Source organism: Drosophila albomicans, chromosome 2L (assembly GCF_009650485.2).
Source record: "Drosophila albomicans strain 15112-1751.03 chromosome 2L, ASM965048v2, whole genome shotgun sequence".
NCBI classification, from domain to species: domain Eukaryota; kingdom Metazoa; phylum Arthropoda; class Insecta; order Diptera; family Drosophilidae; genus Drosophila; species Drosophila albomicans.
Genome location: NC_047628.2, coordinates 659719 through 675308, shown reverse-complemented (window position 1 = coordinate 675308; position 15590 = coordinate 659719). Strand labels below are relative to the sequence as shown.

Genomic DNA, 15590 nt, shown 5'->3' with positions numbered 1-15590 from the left:
CTCCCGAGTCAAATGTAATTGGAAATTTCTCACCATTGACCAGCATACTCGATTGAGGCTCCCCTACAGCGCACAGCTCCACTCTTTTTTCCGATCGCGTTCCCGACCCGGTATTCTGCTTTTTATTCGGGCAATTTGTGGCAATGTGTCCTGGTTCCTGACATCTGTAGCATATCACATTAGCCCTTCCAAGACTAGGCTGCCCTGAGCGCCACTCCCTCGCAGTTGCCGGAGCCTGAGCACTCTTTCCAGATTTGCAGTCTTGTTTCTTATGGCCAGGTTAGGTTTTCCACATTGGTAGCATTTGATTTCCATGGTTCTAGCACGCTTGGCTCTGGTTCCCCATTTGACATGACAGGACGTTCTCTCAGTGCCGAGTACGCTTGCAGTTCTCGTCGACTAGTTATATGCGTTGTATGTAGCGTCCGCTGCAAACGTCGGTCGAAATTACCCATGTGTCCCAGAACCAACGCGATGGCAATTTGTTCTAAACTCAAATTTCGGAGTTTTGTACATAGTGACGTCACGCAGCGACTCGCATAAACGGGCAAGCTTTCACCATTGCTTGGACGGCTGCTAAGTAGATTCGAAATGACAGCGGCTGGCGTCTCCGATGTTTCGTAACGCTGCTCAAATAATTGCCGGAACTGTGACCAGGTTATTCCTGGGTAACAAATTTGTGATAACCACTGGGCCGCTGAGCCTTCCAAGGCTTTACACAACACTAATATTAGCGCGCTGTCACTCAACGGTTTTGTTTATAAGATTATATCGACAGTAGCGGCCCACTGCGTGGCATCCACACCTGCAATGTCCGGATTGTATTTTGGCAAGCAGATCTCGCTACTAGGTTGCACCTCGCTCGCCGGCGTCTGTAGCCCCTTAAGCAATGCCAAAAAATTTCTGTTTTGCTGCTCTAGCAACGCGAAGACATCCTTTGCAGTAGATTGTTCAGGGCCGAATTCCACTTCTGATGTCGAAGTTTGATCTGCCGAAGCTTGATTGTCCATTTCAGCGAAGCGCGTTCCGATGCTTTCACAGGCGAATTCTAGAGCACACTGCCCTCTCGATCGTCTCACTGTCTACGCCTGAGCCATCGAACCACACTCGGCGACAGCGGCGACACGCTGTCGCCCCGCATTAACGACTCTTCTCAAAGCTACAAAATGCAGACAACCAATCACAGCACACATAAAGGATGATGCAATATTAACATGCATACTCACAACAACGCAGTGTCGATATGCCGACACGCACTCACAACTGCGCAGTGCCAATGTGCCAATGTGCACTCACAACTACGCAGTGCCAAAATGCCAAAGTGCACCTACAACTACACAGCGTCGATGTGCCGAGACGCACGTACAGCTGCGCAGTGACAATGTGCCGAATCTGCATTACTTACTCTCCGACATACATATAAATTTTAAGTGTGTACATATTTTAAAATGATAATCAAATTAACGTTAATGTTCAAAATAAAGTTTTGCGACATAGCCCGCCCATAGTGTTCAAATGCGGTCTCATCACGATATTCCTTGCGACAATATTTTATTTTGAGTCGGCACAATCCTCTGACTGGACGTCTGTAAATGCCATGCACAGTTTAAACGTCTGCTACCCGTACAATGGTATCCTCGACTGGACTTTGCCCAGTGGCCAATCCCCTCTGGGCAGATTGCCTTTGACCACAACGATTTCGCCTTCTTGCAAGTTGCTGCAGTCCTTTGATATAAGTCGTCACTTTTGGCATCCAATAGTTTTGTTTGAATTTATGCACAGCAACTTGTACGGTGTGATGGGCTTGCACTAGCAATTTTGTGAACTTATGCTTTCCATCGAGGACTATTGGACTAGTATTTAAAATGTCGTCAGCTCTCTGAATCCTGCTTCATATGCGTAGAATTCCATCGTCATCTAGGTATATGCAGTATTTTGACAATCGAAGAGATCCTGAAGATTTGTTCAGCTTCGTAAATTTTAGTTCGCCTTTGATGACGTCGTGCTATCCAATGCCAGTGTCCCAGATATTTCGCATCAGAAGAAGTCCTTTTATGGTTATAGGTGTAACCAACCCCAACGGATCGTATACCGAATTTACTGCTGCTAGGACCTTTCGTTTTGTTGGTAATTTGTCGCCATTTATCAAGTCATTTCCAATGCTATGCATTGTTGACAGTGAGTAGCTGAATATGTCGTGGCGTACATCCCTTATTAATCCAAGAACCCTTTTGGGAGATATCCAATTTTTCACCCGTAGACTTGCCGTAATTTGCTGAAAGACCTCTGGGCTGTTGGTAATGTGCTTCAGCGTGTACTACGATTACCGCTCTGATCATTTTTACAGCTTCCTCTATTGTTGGCTTGGAATCTAGGTAGTCGTTCACATAGTGATTATCGATGATTGCAGAAACTGTTGCTGGCTCTGCATCTTCATAAATTTTGGCATTGTGGTTTTTTAGAAATTGCGCGACAAACGGTGATGATGATCATTGCTGTCATCTGGTATACTGTTCGTTCCTCTTCTGTATTCATGTTCCTCCATAGAAAGCATTGTGCGTCTGTCTCCATTGGATATTTTGACCTGGTTAAACATTTCCTTGATGTCTCGTGCATATGCGATTGGATGCACCCTGAAGCGCAAAAGTTCTCCTGCCATCGACGTCAACCAATCCAGTCCGGTTAGCAAGTTTTTGTTTAAGGAGGTGCCACTGCATTTTGCCGCTGCGTCAAACACAAATCGTACATTGCCGGGCTTTTTTGGGTTATTTACAGCAAAGTGTGGAAGGAATCATAATTTTGTAGATTTTAGCATGTCGCCATCCTGCAGAACCCTTGCATATCCATTTGATAACATTTTGCTTATTTCGTCTTTGTATGATGAAGCCATTGTTGGGTTGCGCATTAATTTACGCTCGAGACATTTGAGCCTTTGCTCTGCCATGGGTAGATTTACTTGGTAATGCCCATCAATTTTTGTAATGGACCTTGCAATTTTTTCAATCGCCATGTGTTCGTCTAATGATTTAGTTTTGTCTGTTACAACATTGCAGACACCAAATCCAACAAGCTGAATTGTTCTTTCAACATCTCTTGCAGATTTATATCGTTTTGGTGGCAGCATACGTAATGTCCTTCATTTAAATTTGCTTTTAACCCAGCTAATTTGGTTTTGGACATTATGGGGCTATCCTTTTCTGCATTAATAATGAATTGTGAAGCTTTGCATGCTGCTGCCCGATTAGAAGAACTGCCTGTTGATTTTAGACATTTTGTAAGTTCGACATTTTTGTGTATGGGTACTGTTCTTGTATTTCTTTGTAATTGACCTCTTGACATTTTGGACATTTTGAAGGGTATGTAGTTTTCCGCCGCCAGTGATATTGATGTCAGCAGTTTCGGCAGTTTGCTCGTACCGGTAGACGCCTCCAGTCCAACCAAAATAAAATGGATCTATTTTGCCGTGCATGCCAACTTCCTTACCCACGCTTATGTCAATGATTATTGATGTGCTGCCGTCGTCAAGAAAAGCTGGGATATCCTTTTGGCCAGTTGGACCCACCAGAGTCACGGACATCATTTTCAGTAGAACCTTTTCTTGTATGCAGCCAGTAAGATTAGTGCCAATTGGTGTAAGCGCCATTGTTGTTTGTGGTTTTGTTTGTGTAGTAGGTGGTTGTGAAACTTGTCACAATTCTCCAATTTGCACTGCTCACATTGCGTGCATTGGCCATTATGAAACTTGAGGCAGCAGTAACATGCCCTACTCTTCTTTGCGTATTCTCATCTATTTTTGGATTCCGTCTTTATAAATTTGCTGCATTTGAACGGAAGATGTTTGTTCGCCACATAATATATGTTTTTGTCATGCATTCTGTTTTGGCTGCAGATCCTGCTTTTGATCTGCCGCTGTGTTTTTTGTTGCCGTTGCAATATTGTTGCCTGCAACTATTTTTTTTGTAGAAGTTAATGTCTTGATACAAGTGGGATTGCTGTTGGGCCCACTAGAAAGCTTTCATCGAGCCGCTCTATCAGCATTCCCAGGAGTTTTTGCAACTCTATGAATTTGCATTCCAAGAAGTTCAATGCCGAGCAGATATTTTGGACTGCGTAATTGAATCGATTGAACTCCGTAATTGAGCCCACAAATTCAATTTGTTTTGCTTTTGCCATTAGTTCGAAGGCGACGTTTTCTGGGGTTCCATAAATATTGTCCAGAATTTGCATAATTTTTGTTGGCCTTTTTGTTTTTAAGCAAATATAAGAAAATTATGCTTTATTTTAACTAAGCTAGATTAAAAAATAAAAGAATAAAATGAATACAATAAAATATGCTTTATTTCAGCGAAAAGTTGTGATTTAAAAACAAAAGAGTGTTAACATTTTTTTCTTTGAGCCGGGTTCGCCTCTCCGATATTATTTGGACTTCCTTGTTGAATTTTATTTCAGACTCTTCAGACGTAGCCGGAAAGGATCCCAATGGCTGGGAAATCAGTTTGAGTCACCTGGAAAAAAGTAATACACTTAATTATATGTATGCAATTTATAGGTTAGGTTAGGTGGGACCGGCTGCCCCTGTACGGGGCAAAGCATAGACCAGTGGAGGTCCGTAGCTGTACCGCTGGAGCGTATCTTCGTCTCAGAAGTCGCACAGTATGGATGCGTTTTTGGCAAAAGCCAGCTGCATCCTAGGAGGTTCCCGTGAAACGTCACGAAGATCGTTGTGGCACGGCGAATTGAGGTGTTCCAGCCGGAGTCGGGATAACGCGAGGCATCTACAGAGAAGATGCTCAAGTGTTTCCTTAACCCCGTGCATTTCCTGCACTGGTCACTGTTCGTGATACCCAGCTTTACAGCATGGACAGCTGGAAAGACAGTGGCCAGTTAAAATGCCTAGCACTAGCCTGCAGTCTTTCCTTGAAAACTGCATGACGAATTTTGTTATGTTCCTGTTAGTAGAAGCACACATCAGCCTTGCAGTTTTGCACGAGTTGGCATTGCGCCAGCTAGCGTCCCACTGAAGTCTAGAGCTCACTTCAATTTCCCTGCCTAGAGTTAGCAGGGATATCGGAACATTGCACATGTGACCGACATCGAGCCCAACTCTCTCTTGGCGAGAGTGCCTGCGATCTCGTTGCCTTCGATGCTCTGATGGCTTGGGATCCAATAGATACGCACGACCGCAGATGCGTGCAGCGACTCTATTGCGCTTCTGCTGTCCAGGACAACTTTGGACTTGACCACATCAGAGTATATTGATCTTATTGCAGCCTGGCTGTCAACAAAGATGTTAATTGAGTTGTGATTACGCTGTAAACCCCTAGCCAATTCGGCAGCCTTGCCAATGGCAAAGACTTCCGTCTGGAAGATGCTGCAATGGTCTGGGAGTTTATAGGAGTGTTTGGAGACCGGGTCTGGACAGTATACGGCCGCTCCGACTCCTTCATCCATCTTCGACCCGTCGGTGAAGAGGTTGAGGGCTTCGGGAATGCATAACCCTTCCCGCCAGCAGTCCGGTTCCATGAATATCGTGTTTATGTGATCAGTACTGGTAAGGGGGATAGTATAGTCCAAGTCTCTACTTGTATTCCTACCAATGGCGCTGTGACCATAGCGTAGCAGACCCAGATTGCCTGTTGCGGCAATCCTAAGGGACGATTTTGCGGCTATGGATTGCGCGTATAGGTTCAACGGTTCGACACCAGCTATTACCTCGAGGGCTTTAGTAGGCGTAGACCTGATAGCGCCTGTGATACACGGTAGCGCTTGTCGCTGTGTCCTTTCCATGATGGATAGGTACGTCCTTTTTTCCGTGGCCTGCCCCCACACTATAACATTATAGGTGAGGATCGGGCGAACAACTGAGATGTATATCCACCGCATTAGATTAGGAGAGGCCCCAAGTGCAACTAAGCAGTTTTTTCGCCATGTACAGGGCTCCGGTGGCCTTCTTCCCCCATTCTAATACGTTGAGCTTCCATGACAGTTTGCTGTCCAGTACCACACCTAGGTATTTTACTTTTTGGCTAGGATTTAGCATAGTGCAGCCTATTTTTGAGGGCGACCACGCAGGTACCCTATACCTCTTCGTGAAGAGGATAAGGTCCGTTTTGTCCGCGTTAATGCTGAGCCCGTATGTTTCGGCCCATGCTTTAACTCCCCGTTATGTCATCGGCATAGGCAACTAACTTGGGGCACGTCTAATGATTTTTCTAAGTAGGCTATTTACGACCAAATTCCAAAGGAGAGGCGAGAGAACCCCAGCCTGGAGCCTTTCATAATAGCGTCAATAGTGATGTTATTGAAGGCGCCTGAAATATCTAGAAAACCACCCAACGCATATTCTTTATAGTGGTCTGCTTTTTCGAGCATGGAGAGCCGTCTCAATGAACCTGCTTTTAGTATACAGCGTATACATACAGCATATACTATATGCTAATTTGGGGACAACAGATGCATTGAGTTGCTTCTGATGTGCAACTCGAGTAGCTTTTCCAAAGTTTTTAGCAGGAAAGAGCTTAGGCTGATAGGTCGGAAGTCATTTGGGACCACATGACTGCATTTGCCCGCCTTGGGCAGAAAAATGACTTTCGAACTCCTCCAAAGTGTGGGGATATGACCCCATGCGAGGCACGCCGAATAGATTCCCGATAGCCAAGGAACAATCGTAGGCTTGCTGGCTTGCAGCATTGCTGGGGAAAGTCCATCGAGACCGAGTGCCCTGATCTTCGCAAAGGAGTCGATATTTTATTGTCTGTAATTAGACCGGCAGGGGGTCTCATAACTGGGAGACTAGGAAAGAGCTGCCAGTCACTATTCTCTATTCCAATAAATCCCGGCAAATGAGTTGAGAGTAATGTTTCAAGAGTACCAGCACTGCTCTCCGTCCACACTCCATCGCCCGACTTGAGCAGATTAGGACTGGTATCCTGCTTGGACAGCAGCTTCCTCAGTCTGGAGGTGTCTTTAATATTGTCCAGGTCTGAGCAAAAGGTTCTCCATGAAAACCTTTTAGAAGATCGGATCATCTTCTTGTAGGACTTCAGGAGAGACCTGTACTCGTCCCAGACATATTCGTTGTCCGCCTTCTTAGCAAGTTGAGGACATTGACAGTTGTTTCTAGGTGCTGTACCGAGTTGATGGTGCACGGCGGACTTGGAAACAAGGCTAGAGAATTTCACCCAGTTCGTATTACGGGGAATTCTGATCGGCTGAGCCACAGGTACCCTGTTTAAAGGAATGGTAAACTGAGTGTACTTATGATCGGAGAAGGAGGGTCTATCCAGGACTCTCCACTCTTCTACATTAGTGCACTCAGTCGCAATAGTGAAGTCCAGCACGTTACGAGAGGTTGGACCTACATAGGTAGATTCCTCACCTCTATTGGCTAGTCTAAGCTTATAATTTAGGATAAAATCAAGATCTGACTCACCCCTTTCGTTTATGTCGGGACTTCCCCAAACGCTATGGTGAGCGTTGGCGTCCGTTCCGATTATTAATTGTTTGTTGGAGGAGGAGACCATGTCCACCAATCTCCGCAGCTCTTCAGGTGGAGCCGGTACGTCGTGGGCCATGTAGCAGGATGCCAGCAGCATACATCCTTCACAGCTCTCCAGCACCACCACGGTTAGATCATCATTGCTGTAATTAAGTAGAAGATGAGCTTTAGCCCCTTTTTTACAAGGATGGCAGTTCTCGATCTACTTACCAATGTCGGACGTATAAATCGTAGTAAGGCGACTTCAGCCCAGCCACCGTGTTGCCCGACGCTATCCACGGTTCTTGGACCAAAGCCGCGTAGGCGGACACTTCCTCCAGGGCAAGGAGTACCGCCGCCGAAGCCGTTTTGGACTTATGGAGGTTAAGTTGCAGCACACTTATTAGAGGTTTGCAAACTCGCGGGGGGCCCGTCTGCATGGACAGTTCCTCCCCCACCTCCTCCGTGTCGTCAGTCAAGCTGAGGTGCAGGTTGGCGTCGGTCACGCTCTCAAGACCGAGATCCGCCTCAACCTGACCTCAGCATGTGGGTCTCCTGGTCGTTGGGATGACGTTTTTTGAGGCGAAGGTACACGCTTTCTAAGCCCCATGCCATCTTCCCATTGCGCTTATAAAGCAGATCCTCGGGGGAGGGTTCAGTAGAGGATTTTTGCCAGCCACTTATGAATATAATATAGTAAACATACCCAGATTTAAAAAAGCGATATATATGTAATTAATTTTTTCTCGTTTTTAAATTTTTCCTCATTTTTGCAATTGACGCCGACACAGAAATTGCGCGACAAAATTTTTTTAGGGATGTAAGAAGCGCACTATCGTTGGAACCATCGATATTGGATGGGCCACTATCGAAGGTGTCTACTGCCATCGATGGTGGCTCGATAGTGCTAAACCATTGATAGTGGCGACAGTGCCATCGACAGTTTTCCACCTCTAGTGGCAAGTTCGCTGGCCAGTAGTCTCTCGTATTCGCTCTATTGTGAGCGTGAGGACGCCTGTGATCTGCCATATCTCGTAGGAGAAGAAGAACGAATAAGTGCGGCAGTTGTGTTCAGCAATATTTTTTTTGCTTACTCTCTGCTTGCGCATGTAGAACCTGTAATTGTGATAACAATTGTTGTAGTGTGCACTCCTGTTCAGCAAAGTCAGCCGTAGCGCCCTCATTTTGGGCATTGCCCAGCCGCATTTTTGCCTCGGTTATCGCAGTCTCCCTGTAACAAATTTCGTTTTGAAACTGTATCCTCGTCTCATTGATGTTTGCAATCTCTTGTAGAACCTCGAAATGCTCCCTGCTGTCCATTTTTGTAAGTTGTACATTTGGCTCACCGACGCAGTTCCATGAAATAACATCTACAATTTTAGATGCAATATACATGACGTCATCGTCTTTGGCGACCACGATGTCCATGAATACACAAACATGATATAGCGCGTTTATACCCAATTCATTTACAATGGATCATGCATGTTCCAGGTTTTTGCTCAAGGTTATACTGAAAGCGTCGAAATATCCAAAGGTCACAAAATTTTCTGTGACGAACTTGCGAAATATTGCGAAATACACATCGCGTAAATTTTCAGATTTCTAATTGTCCAAATTTTGAATTGATTTCTCCGACCACTGCCACATGTTTAGTTTTTGTGGACTGTATTGTTTTTTTCTGATTCTATCCGGCTCGAAGGTAGAGGTGGAGAACTATCGATAGTGGGCGCCATCGATAGTCGACGATGGTTTATTTTAAACTATCGATAGTGTCGATAGTGCCATCGATAGTGGCTCGATAATGGCTCGATAGTGTAGCCCAACAAAAAAATTTTTTTTAAGCAAATATAAAAATATTATGCTTTATTTTAACTAAGTTACGATTTAAAAAAAAAGAATGAAACGAATAAATAAAATATGCTTTATTTCAGCCAAGAGTTGCGATTTAAAAACAAAAGAATGTTAACATTTTTTTCTTTGAGCCGGGTTCGCCTCTCCGATATTATTTGGCCCGCCTTGCTGAATGTTCTTTCAGACTCCACGGACGTAGCCGGAATGCAAAGATATTTGGCGAAAGGCTCCCAATGGCAGGGAAATCAGTTTGATTCACCTGGAAAAAAGTAATATACTTAATTATATGCAATTTATAACTCGGCACTTTTAATTAAGGCATACCTTCATCCATAATAGAGGGTCGATATCTTGTCCGACAATTGCCCTTTCCAGATACTGCCTCTTAGTTAAAATTGCATCTACTCTTGAGTTTACAGAATTATTCATGGAACGCTCACCCAAAAAATCTAACAAAGTATCCTGTAAACTTGAATCCGGTGCTACAGGTTGATTACTTGCGGTCTCTTTAACTGGAAAATTGGCCAGCTCATTTTCAAAACATGTTGCTGCTTGTTCAGCGTTTGAGCTATGTTGAAATCCACTTTTTTTGAACCGTGGATCCAAAAGCGTAGCCATCCTGCAGACTGTTCTCTGCTCATATACGGAAAGACGTTGCTTGATTGATTCCATCAATATTTTGTTTAAAGTTTTTCCTTGAAGAGTTTGTAGTAAAGGTACAACACTTTCGATTTTCCGAAAAAGTCCATATGTCATGGAATAATCAGCGATATCGATACGTATTTTCCGCCAGAAATTTTCTCGCTTGCTTGCTGAAAGAAAGCCAATACTTTTTCAATATCTTTCAGCATAAGTATTTCCTCAGCAGTAAATGGCTGCGGTGCATTCGTTGTTGATAGTAAAACTTTGGCAATGGCATCGTTCATTTTTATAATACGCTCAATCATAAAATAAAAACTATTCCACCTAGTGGGCGTTTCTTGCAACAAAGTATATTCTGAGCCTTCTTGAGCTAATTTGAGCTTTTCATTTGATATAGTGCTTTGCTTGAAAAATCGAACGATTGATTTACATTTAGTAAATAAAGCTTGAAGCACTGGGTCATCAACTTTTAGAGCATCTTGCACCACGAGATTTATAGTATGCGCAAAGCATGGCAGATTGCGAATATGCAATAGATCACATGCTTTAAGCATGGAGCTGGCATTGTCGGTAACAATACATACAGTTTTTTCCAGTATGTTCCATTCAATAAAAATGTCCCGCAATGTATCAGCAATGTTTTGTGAACAATGATTAGTTGTGCTTAGAAGTTTTTTTTGTTGCTAAGGATGCTGTTTTTAATTCGTAGTTATATACGAAATGACCCGTCACAGTCAAAAAACTAGCATTGGCACTTGATGTCCACAAATCACACGTAACTGCGATATTCGAAACATTTACAAGGATTGCAGAAGTTTCGGTAAAATAATTATGCATCAGCACATCTCTTAAGTGCGTCTTGCTGGGTAATTTATACCGAGGATCCAATACATGAGTGTATTGCACGAACCCTTCGTTTTCGACAATATTGTAGGGCTGCACATCTTTGGCAACCATTTCAGTTAGAGCTTTATCTATGTCTGTCTTTCTTTTAGAATTTGAATCATACATGACGGCTCTTTTAAAGTAAGACGCCACAGAGTTCATGCTCGATCTGCAACTGCTGCTTGTAGATGTAGTGACGTTCCTCTCAGCACGTACAACTTGTGTGCTCGATTCTGCGCTCTTTCTTTCCACGCCAGGATGGAACCTTTTTAAATGGTCGTGCAAGTTAGATGTATTGCCGCTTGTCTTGTATTCTTTGCCACAATCGAGACATTTGGCATATTTCTTGTCGTCAGACCTTTTAAAATATTTCCAAACATGTGAAATTTTCGACTTCTTTTTGTTACTCTGTCGATTTGGTTCCAAATCTCACAGTCCGGCTTGTCGGCACTTGATGAAGACACTCGACGTTTACCTTAAATTTAACAAATTATAGATCAAAACACTTACGTATATAATATAATAAAAATACCCAGATTTAAAAAGCGATCCATATTAATTTAACTAATTGTTTCTTGTTTTTAAATTTTTCCTCGTTGTTGCATTTGACGCCGACACAGAAAATGCGCGAACAAATTTTTTAGGGATGTAAGAAGCGCACTATCGATAGCACCATCGATAGTGGATGGGCCACTATCGAAGGTGTCTGCTGCCATCGTTGGTGGCTCGATAGTGCTAAACCATCGATAGTGGCGATAGTGCTATCGATAGTTCTCCACCTCTACTCGAAGGACCAACTTTTATATGGCAAATATCGAAATCACGATATTTGTTTTTTTTGATATTTTTTCCTTGGTTACTCTAAATTCAAAGCGTCGATTGAAACTTTCAATTTAAACTTAAATTAAATTTGAAATTTGACAGAAGAATAAAGGGAAAAATGAATGTTAAATCAAATTACACAAAAATAACAGGCGGCACCGCGAAGTACATTCATTGTGAGAAAACAATTAAAACCAGCGGTAATTCATCGAATCTGTCGTCGCACTTGCGCAATAAGCATAGCGAAATTTTTGCAATTTTTGACGGACATACATACACGTAAAGTAAAGAGTGTTTTTAAAATCTTTAAATTCTGCCAATTGGGCTTGATGTTACATTTAGATACATATAAGACATAAGACATGTATATATATATATATATTGATTAAACATATAATTAAAAAATGTAAGTTTATAAAACTTATTTTCTTTTTATTATCCAGGAAAAAACATTTTTTTTTTTAAATCAAAAATATCAAATATATCGATATTTTTCGGTGATATTTAGAAATATTATTATCATATTATTTGATAAAAACAATATCATCGATACGATATTTTTTAAAATTTTCGACAACCCTATTGTGTACGTACTAATTTTCAGTGTCTAAGTGTGTAAAGTACATATAAATTTTAAATGTGTATATATTTTCAAATAATATAATTTTTTTAATGTCTTATTTCTTTTATATTATTTTTCTTAATTAAATCAATTTAAATATGAAATAATTTCTCTTTTGTTTGGCCGAACCATGCAGTAGGCTTCGCAGTCGCAGGGCCCAAAAGGGATCACCAGAGCCAAGCTCTTGCTTATGATCGAACGATGGGTGGGGATCCTTATCACGCAACAGCGGTAGAAGATGATTGCGAAATATCTCTCTCTTCCTCTCTCTCTCTTTTTTTCTCTGCAGAAGCAAACATTTGGAAATTTAGTTTTTTTATTTCTCTTCCGGTTAGTGTTCTAGATTTTCTTTATAATAATAATTTATAAGGTACGTCGTCCTCTTCAGTCACCTCGGAATATCGCCAGCACCTCCGCAGCGGGGCACGGGGGCTGAAGGAGAAAGCCAAAAATAAAGCTGCGACCCGCATTCACGCTATGCTCAGTGGCGACCAACTAAGCCTCCTCCCAAAAGGCAATAAGGTGCAGACCGGTTCTACTGGTGCAGTCCACGGCAAGCAAGCGCCAATGGTCTGCTGAGAGTCCCAAGCAAGGGGCTCCAGTGAGCAAGAGCCTGCGAGCACCTGGCTCCACCAACAATAACACAGATAGTAACAGACATAGGCAGAGAGTAGCGGTTGCGGAAACCGCCAGCCGGCATCTCGCCGTTACTCTCATTAATAGAGGGGACCCTAACGGGAAAATGTCTGCAAAAGGGTGGCGGTTGACCCATAGCAAGCTGGTCGACGCACTGTTTTTTAGGATGGAGAGTGCCCCAGTCAGCCCAATGCCTATTTTGAAGGCACGGGCTGGATGAATGGCGTCAAAATCCTAATATACAAGGACGACCCAACGTTGATTTGGTTGAAGGCGACCGTCCCCAAACTGGACGGCTTGTGGGAAGGGGCCATGCTGGACGTGGTGGATAGGAACAACGGTACTTCTCTTTTAAAGCAACCGAAAATAATGCAAGCTCTGATCAAGTGCGGTCAATTACCCCCAACTCGACCGAATTCTTAAACGTAGAGAGCGATAGCGCGCTCATGCTCTCCCTTGCTAACATCGATGTCTCTGCAGCCTATGAGCGCAGTAACCAGCACCGCAATTTCGCTGACAACGTCAACCGTATTAACATCAACAACCGCAAAATAACCCGTGGCAATGCTAGCCTAGCTGCAATAGAAACGGACATGAACTTGAACCGATTTAAAATCTTGGCAGACGCCCATGAGGTTGAGGTGGCCGAATCTTCTGAAGTCGAGAAAAGGAAGCCAAAGCCTCCGCCTATTTACGTATATACGAGAAAAAAGTTCCAATGTTCTCGTCAACAAAGTTATTGAGCTTATTGGCAAGGATAACTTCCACATACCCCTTGTAAAGGGCAACATTCGGTAAACAAAAGTTCAAATGAAGTCTGAAGACAATTACAGAGTATTATCGAAATATCTTACCGATAATAAAAAGAACTTGTACACGTATCAGCTTAAAAGCAGCAAGGGCTTGCAAGTCGTACTTAAGGGTATAGAATCCGAATTAACGCCTGCAGAGATAACAAAGGCACTAAAAGAGAAGGGATTTAGAGCAAAGACAGTCTTCAATATCCTTAACAGGGATCGAAAGCCGCCGCCACTCTTTAAGGTTGAGCTCGAGCCAGAAAATAAGCCCCTGAAGAAATACGAAGTACACCCTATATACAATCTTCAGTTGCTGCTGCACCGCCGAATCACAGTTGAGGAACCGCACAAACGCAATGGTCCGGTACAATGTGCGAACTGCCAAGAATATGGCCATACAAGGCCATGTAAACTGCGCCCGGTGTGCGTAGTTTGTAGAGAGCTTCATGAATCCGCACACTGCCCAGCGAGCAAAGATGACAGCAACTCGAAAAAGTGCGGCAACTGCGGTAGCAATCACACTGCTAACTATAGAGGTTGCCCAGTTTATAAGGATTAGAAAAGCCGCATCCATCAGAAAGGAATTACCGCCTGCACCCAAAATAAAACGTTTAAAGACTCCAGATCAAACCCTGAAGTCTTCTTCTTGACTGCAGCCAGATCCTCACTAGGACCTATTAACACTATTAAAACATTCCAAAAAAATCTGATAAGCGCCGAATGCCTTTCGGATCTTTCATCTGATCACTCGCCTATCCTTTTTATTCTACTCCGTCATCCAGGACGACGCTTACGTCGAAAGTGGCAATTCCACAGATCACCATCTGCTAAGCAAAGTTTAAGACATGCCTCACGTGAACTTACTAAAGCTCTACAGCAAAAAGAAGCATGTGTCCACCGCCACTACTTAGAGCAATTGTGTACTTCTAGTAAAAAAAACTTACTGTGGAGAGCTTACCCTACTCTGAGCTCACCGAAAGAAACCGTGATGCCTATTAGAAATCCCACAGGAGGCTGGGCGCGTAGCAATGCAGACAGAGCCAGCACGTTTGCCAACCACCTTTAAAGTGTATTCCAACCAAATCCTGCCACGAGTGCGTTTACTTTGAGCCAATTGAATTTCGCCCATCATCAAAAATCAACTAAATCCGAAAAAATCCCCGGGCTGCGACCATATAACTCTCAAAATTATCATCGAGCTACCATATTGCGCCGTTTGCACTATCACCCAGCTTTTCAATGCCATCGCAAAACTTGGCTACTATCCAGTGAGATGGAAAAAGTCAATTATAATAATGATAGCAAAGCCGGGAAAAGACCACACAATTCCCACGTCGTATAGACCTATAAGCCTACTTTCATACTTATCTAAACTCTTTGAAAAATGCGTTTTTATTCGGATAAACACATACCTAAGACTCCAGGAAGAAGTCCCGTCACATCAATTTGGGTTTCGTGAAAAGCACGGAACAATTGAGCAGGTCAACCGGATAACATCAGAAATTCGGAACGCGTTCGAAAAACGAGAGTACTGTACTGCCATATTCTCTCAAGCATTTGATAGAGTCTGGCTGTAAAGTCTAATGTTCAAGATCAAGACAATGCTCCCCAGAATAATTAATAACACTTTTACTTTGGAATTAGATTTGCAAACTTTACAAATCACTTTTATTGCACTTGGAAAAAATGCACTTGTTGTGCAGGTCAGCGAATAGTAGGAACATATGTTGTAGGAAAAGCACAAAAAGAGGGCAGGGTGACCAACGTGAGGATAAACTAGATCGGTGTGACTGCGAGTTGATGCCCATCCACACGGAGAAGGGCATGCAACATGGAACGAAATAAGAACAAATGA

General features: G+C 43.1%; 2 protein-coding genes across 2 annotated transcripts; both read right to left on the bottom strand.

Moving 5' to 3' along the window:
- Positions 1 to 399: 399 nt before the first annotated feature.
- On the bottom strand, positions 400 to 1240 carry LOC127565067 (uncharacterized). The gene has a single exon (XM_052002116.1). The coding sequence runs from the start codon at positions 1008 to 1010 to the stop codon at positions 759 to 761; it is 252 nt and encodes an 83-aa protein (XP_051858076.1). The 5' UTR covers positions 1011 to 1240; the 3' UTR covers positions 400 to 758.
- A 5278-nt stretch (positions 1241 to 6518) lies between these two features.
- On the bottom strand, positions 6519 to 8092 carry LOC127565072 (uncharacterized). The gene is made up of 2 exons (XM_052002135.1): positions 8016 to 8092; positions 6519 to 7641 (listed from the first exon to the last, which is right to left on the bottom strand). Exons 1-2 carry the CDS (start codon positions 8090 to 8092, stop codon positions 6519 to 6521), a joined length of 1200 nt encoding a protein of 399 aa, XP_051858095.1.
- Between the last annotated feature and the right edge of the window lie 7498 nt (positions 8093 to 15590).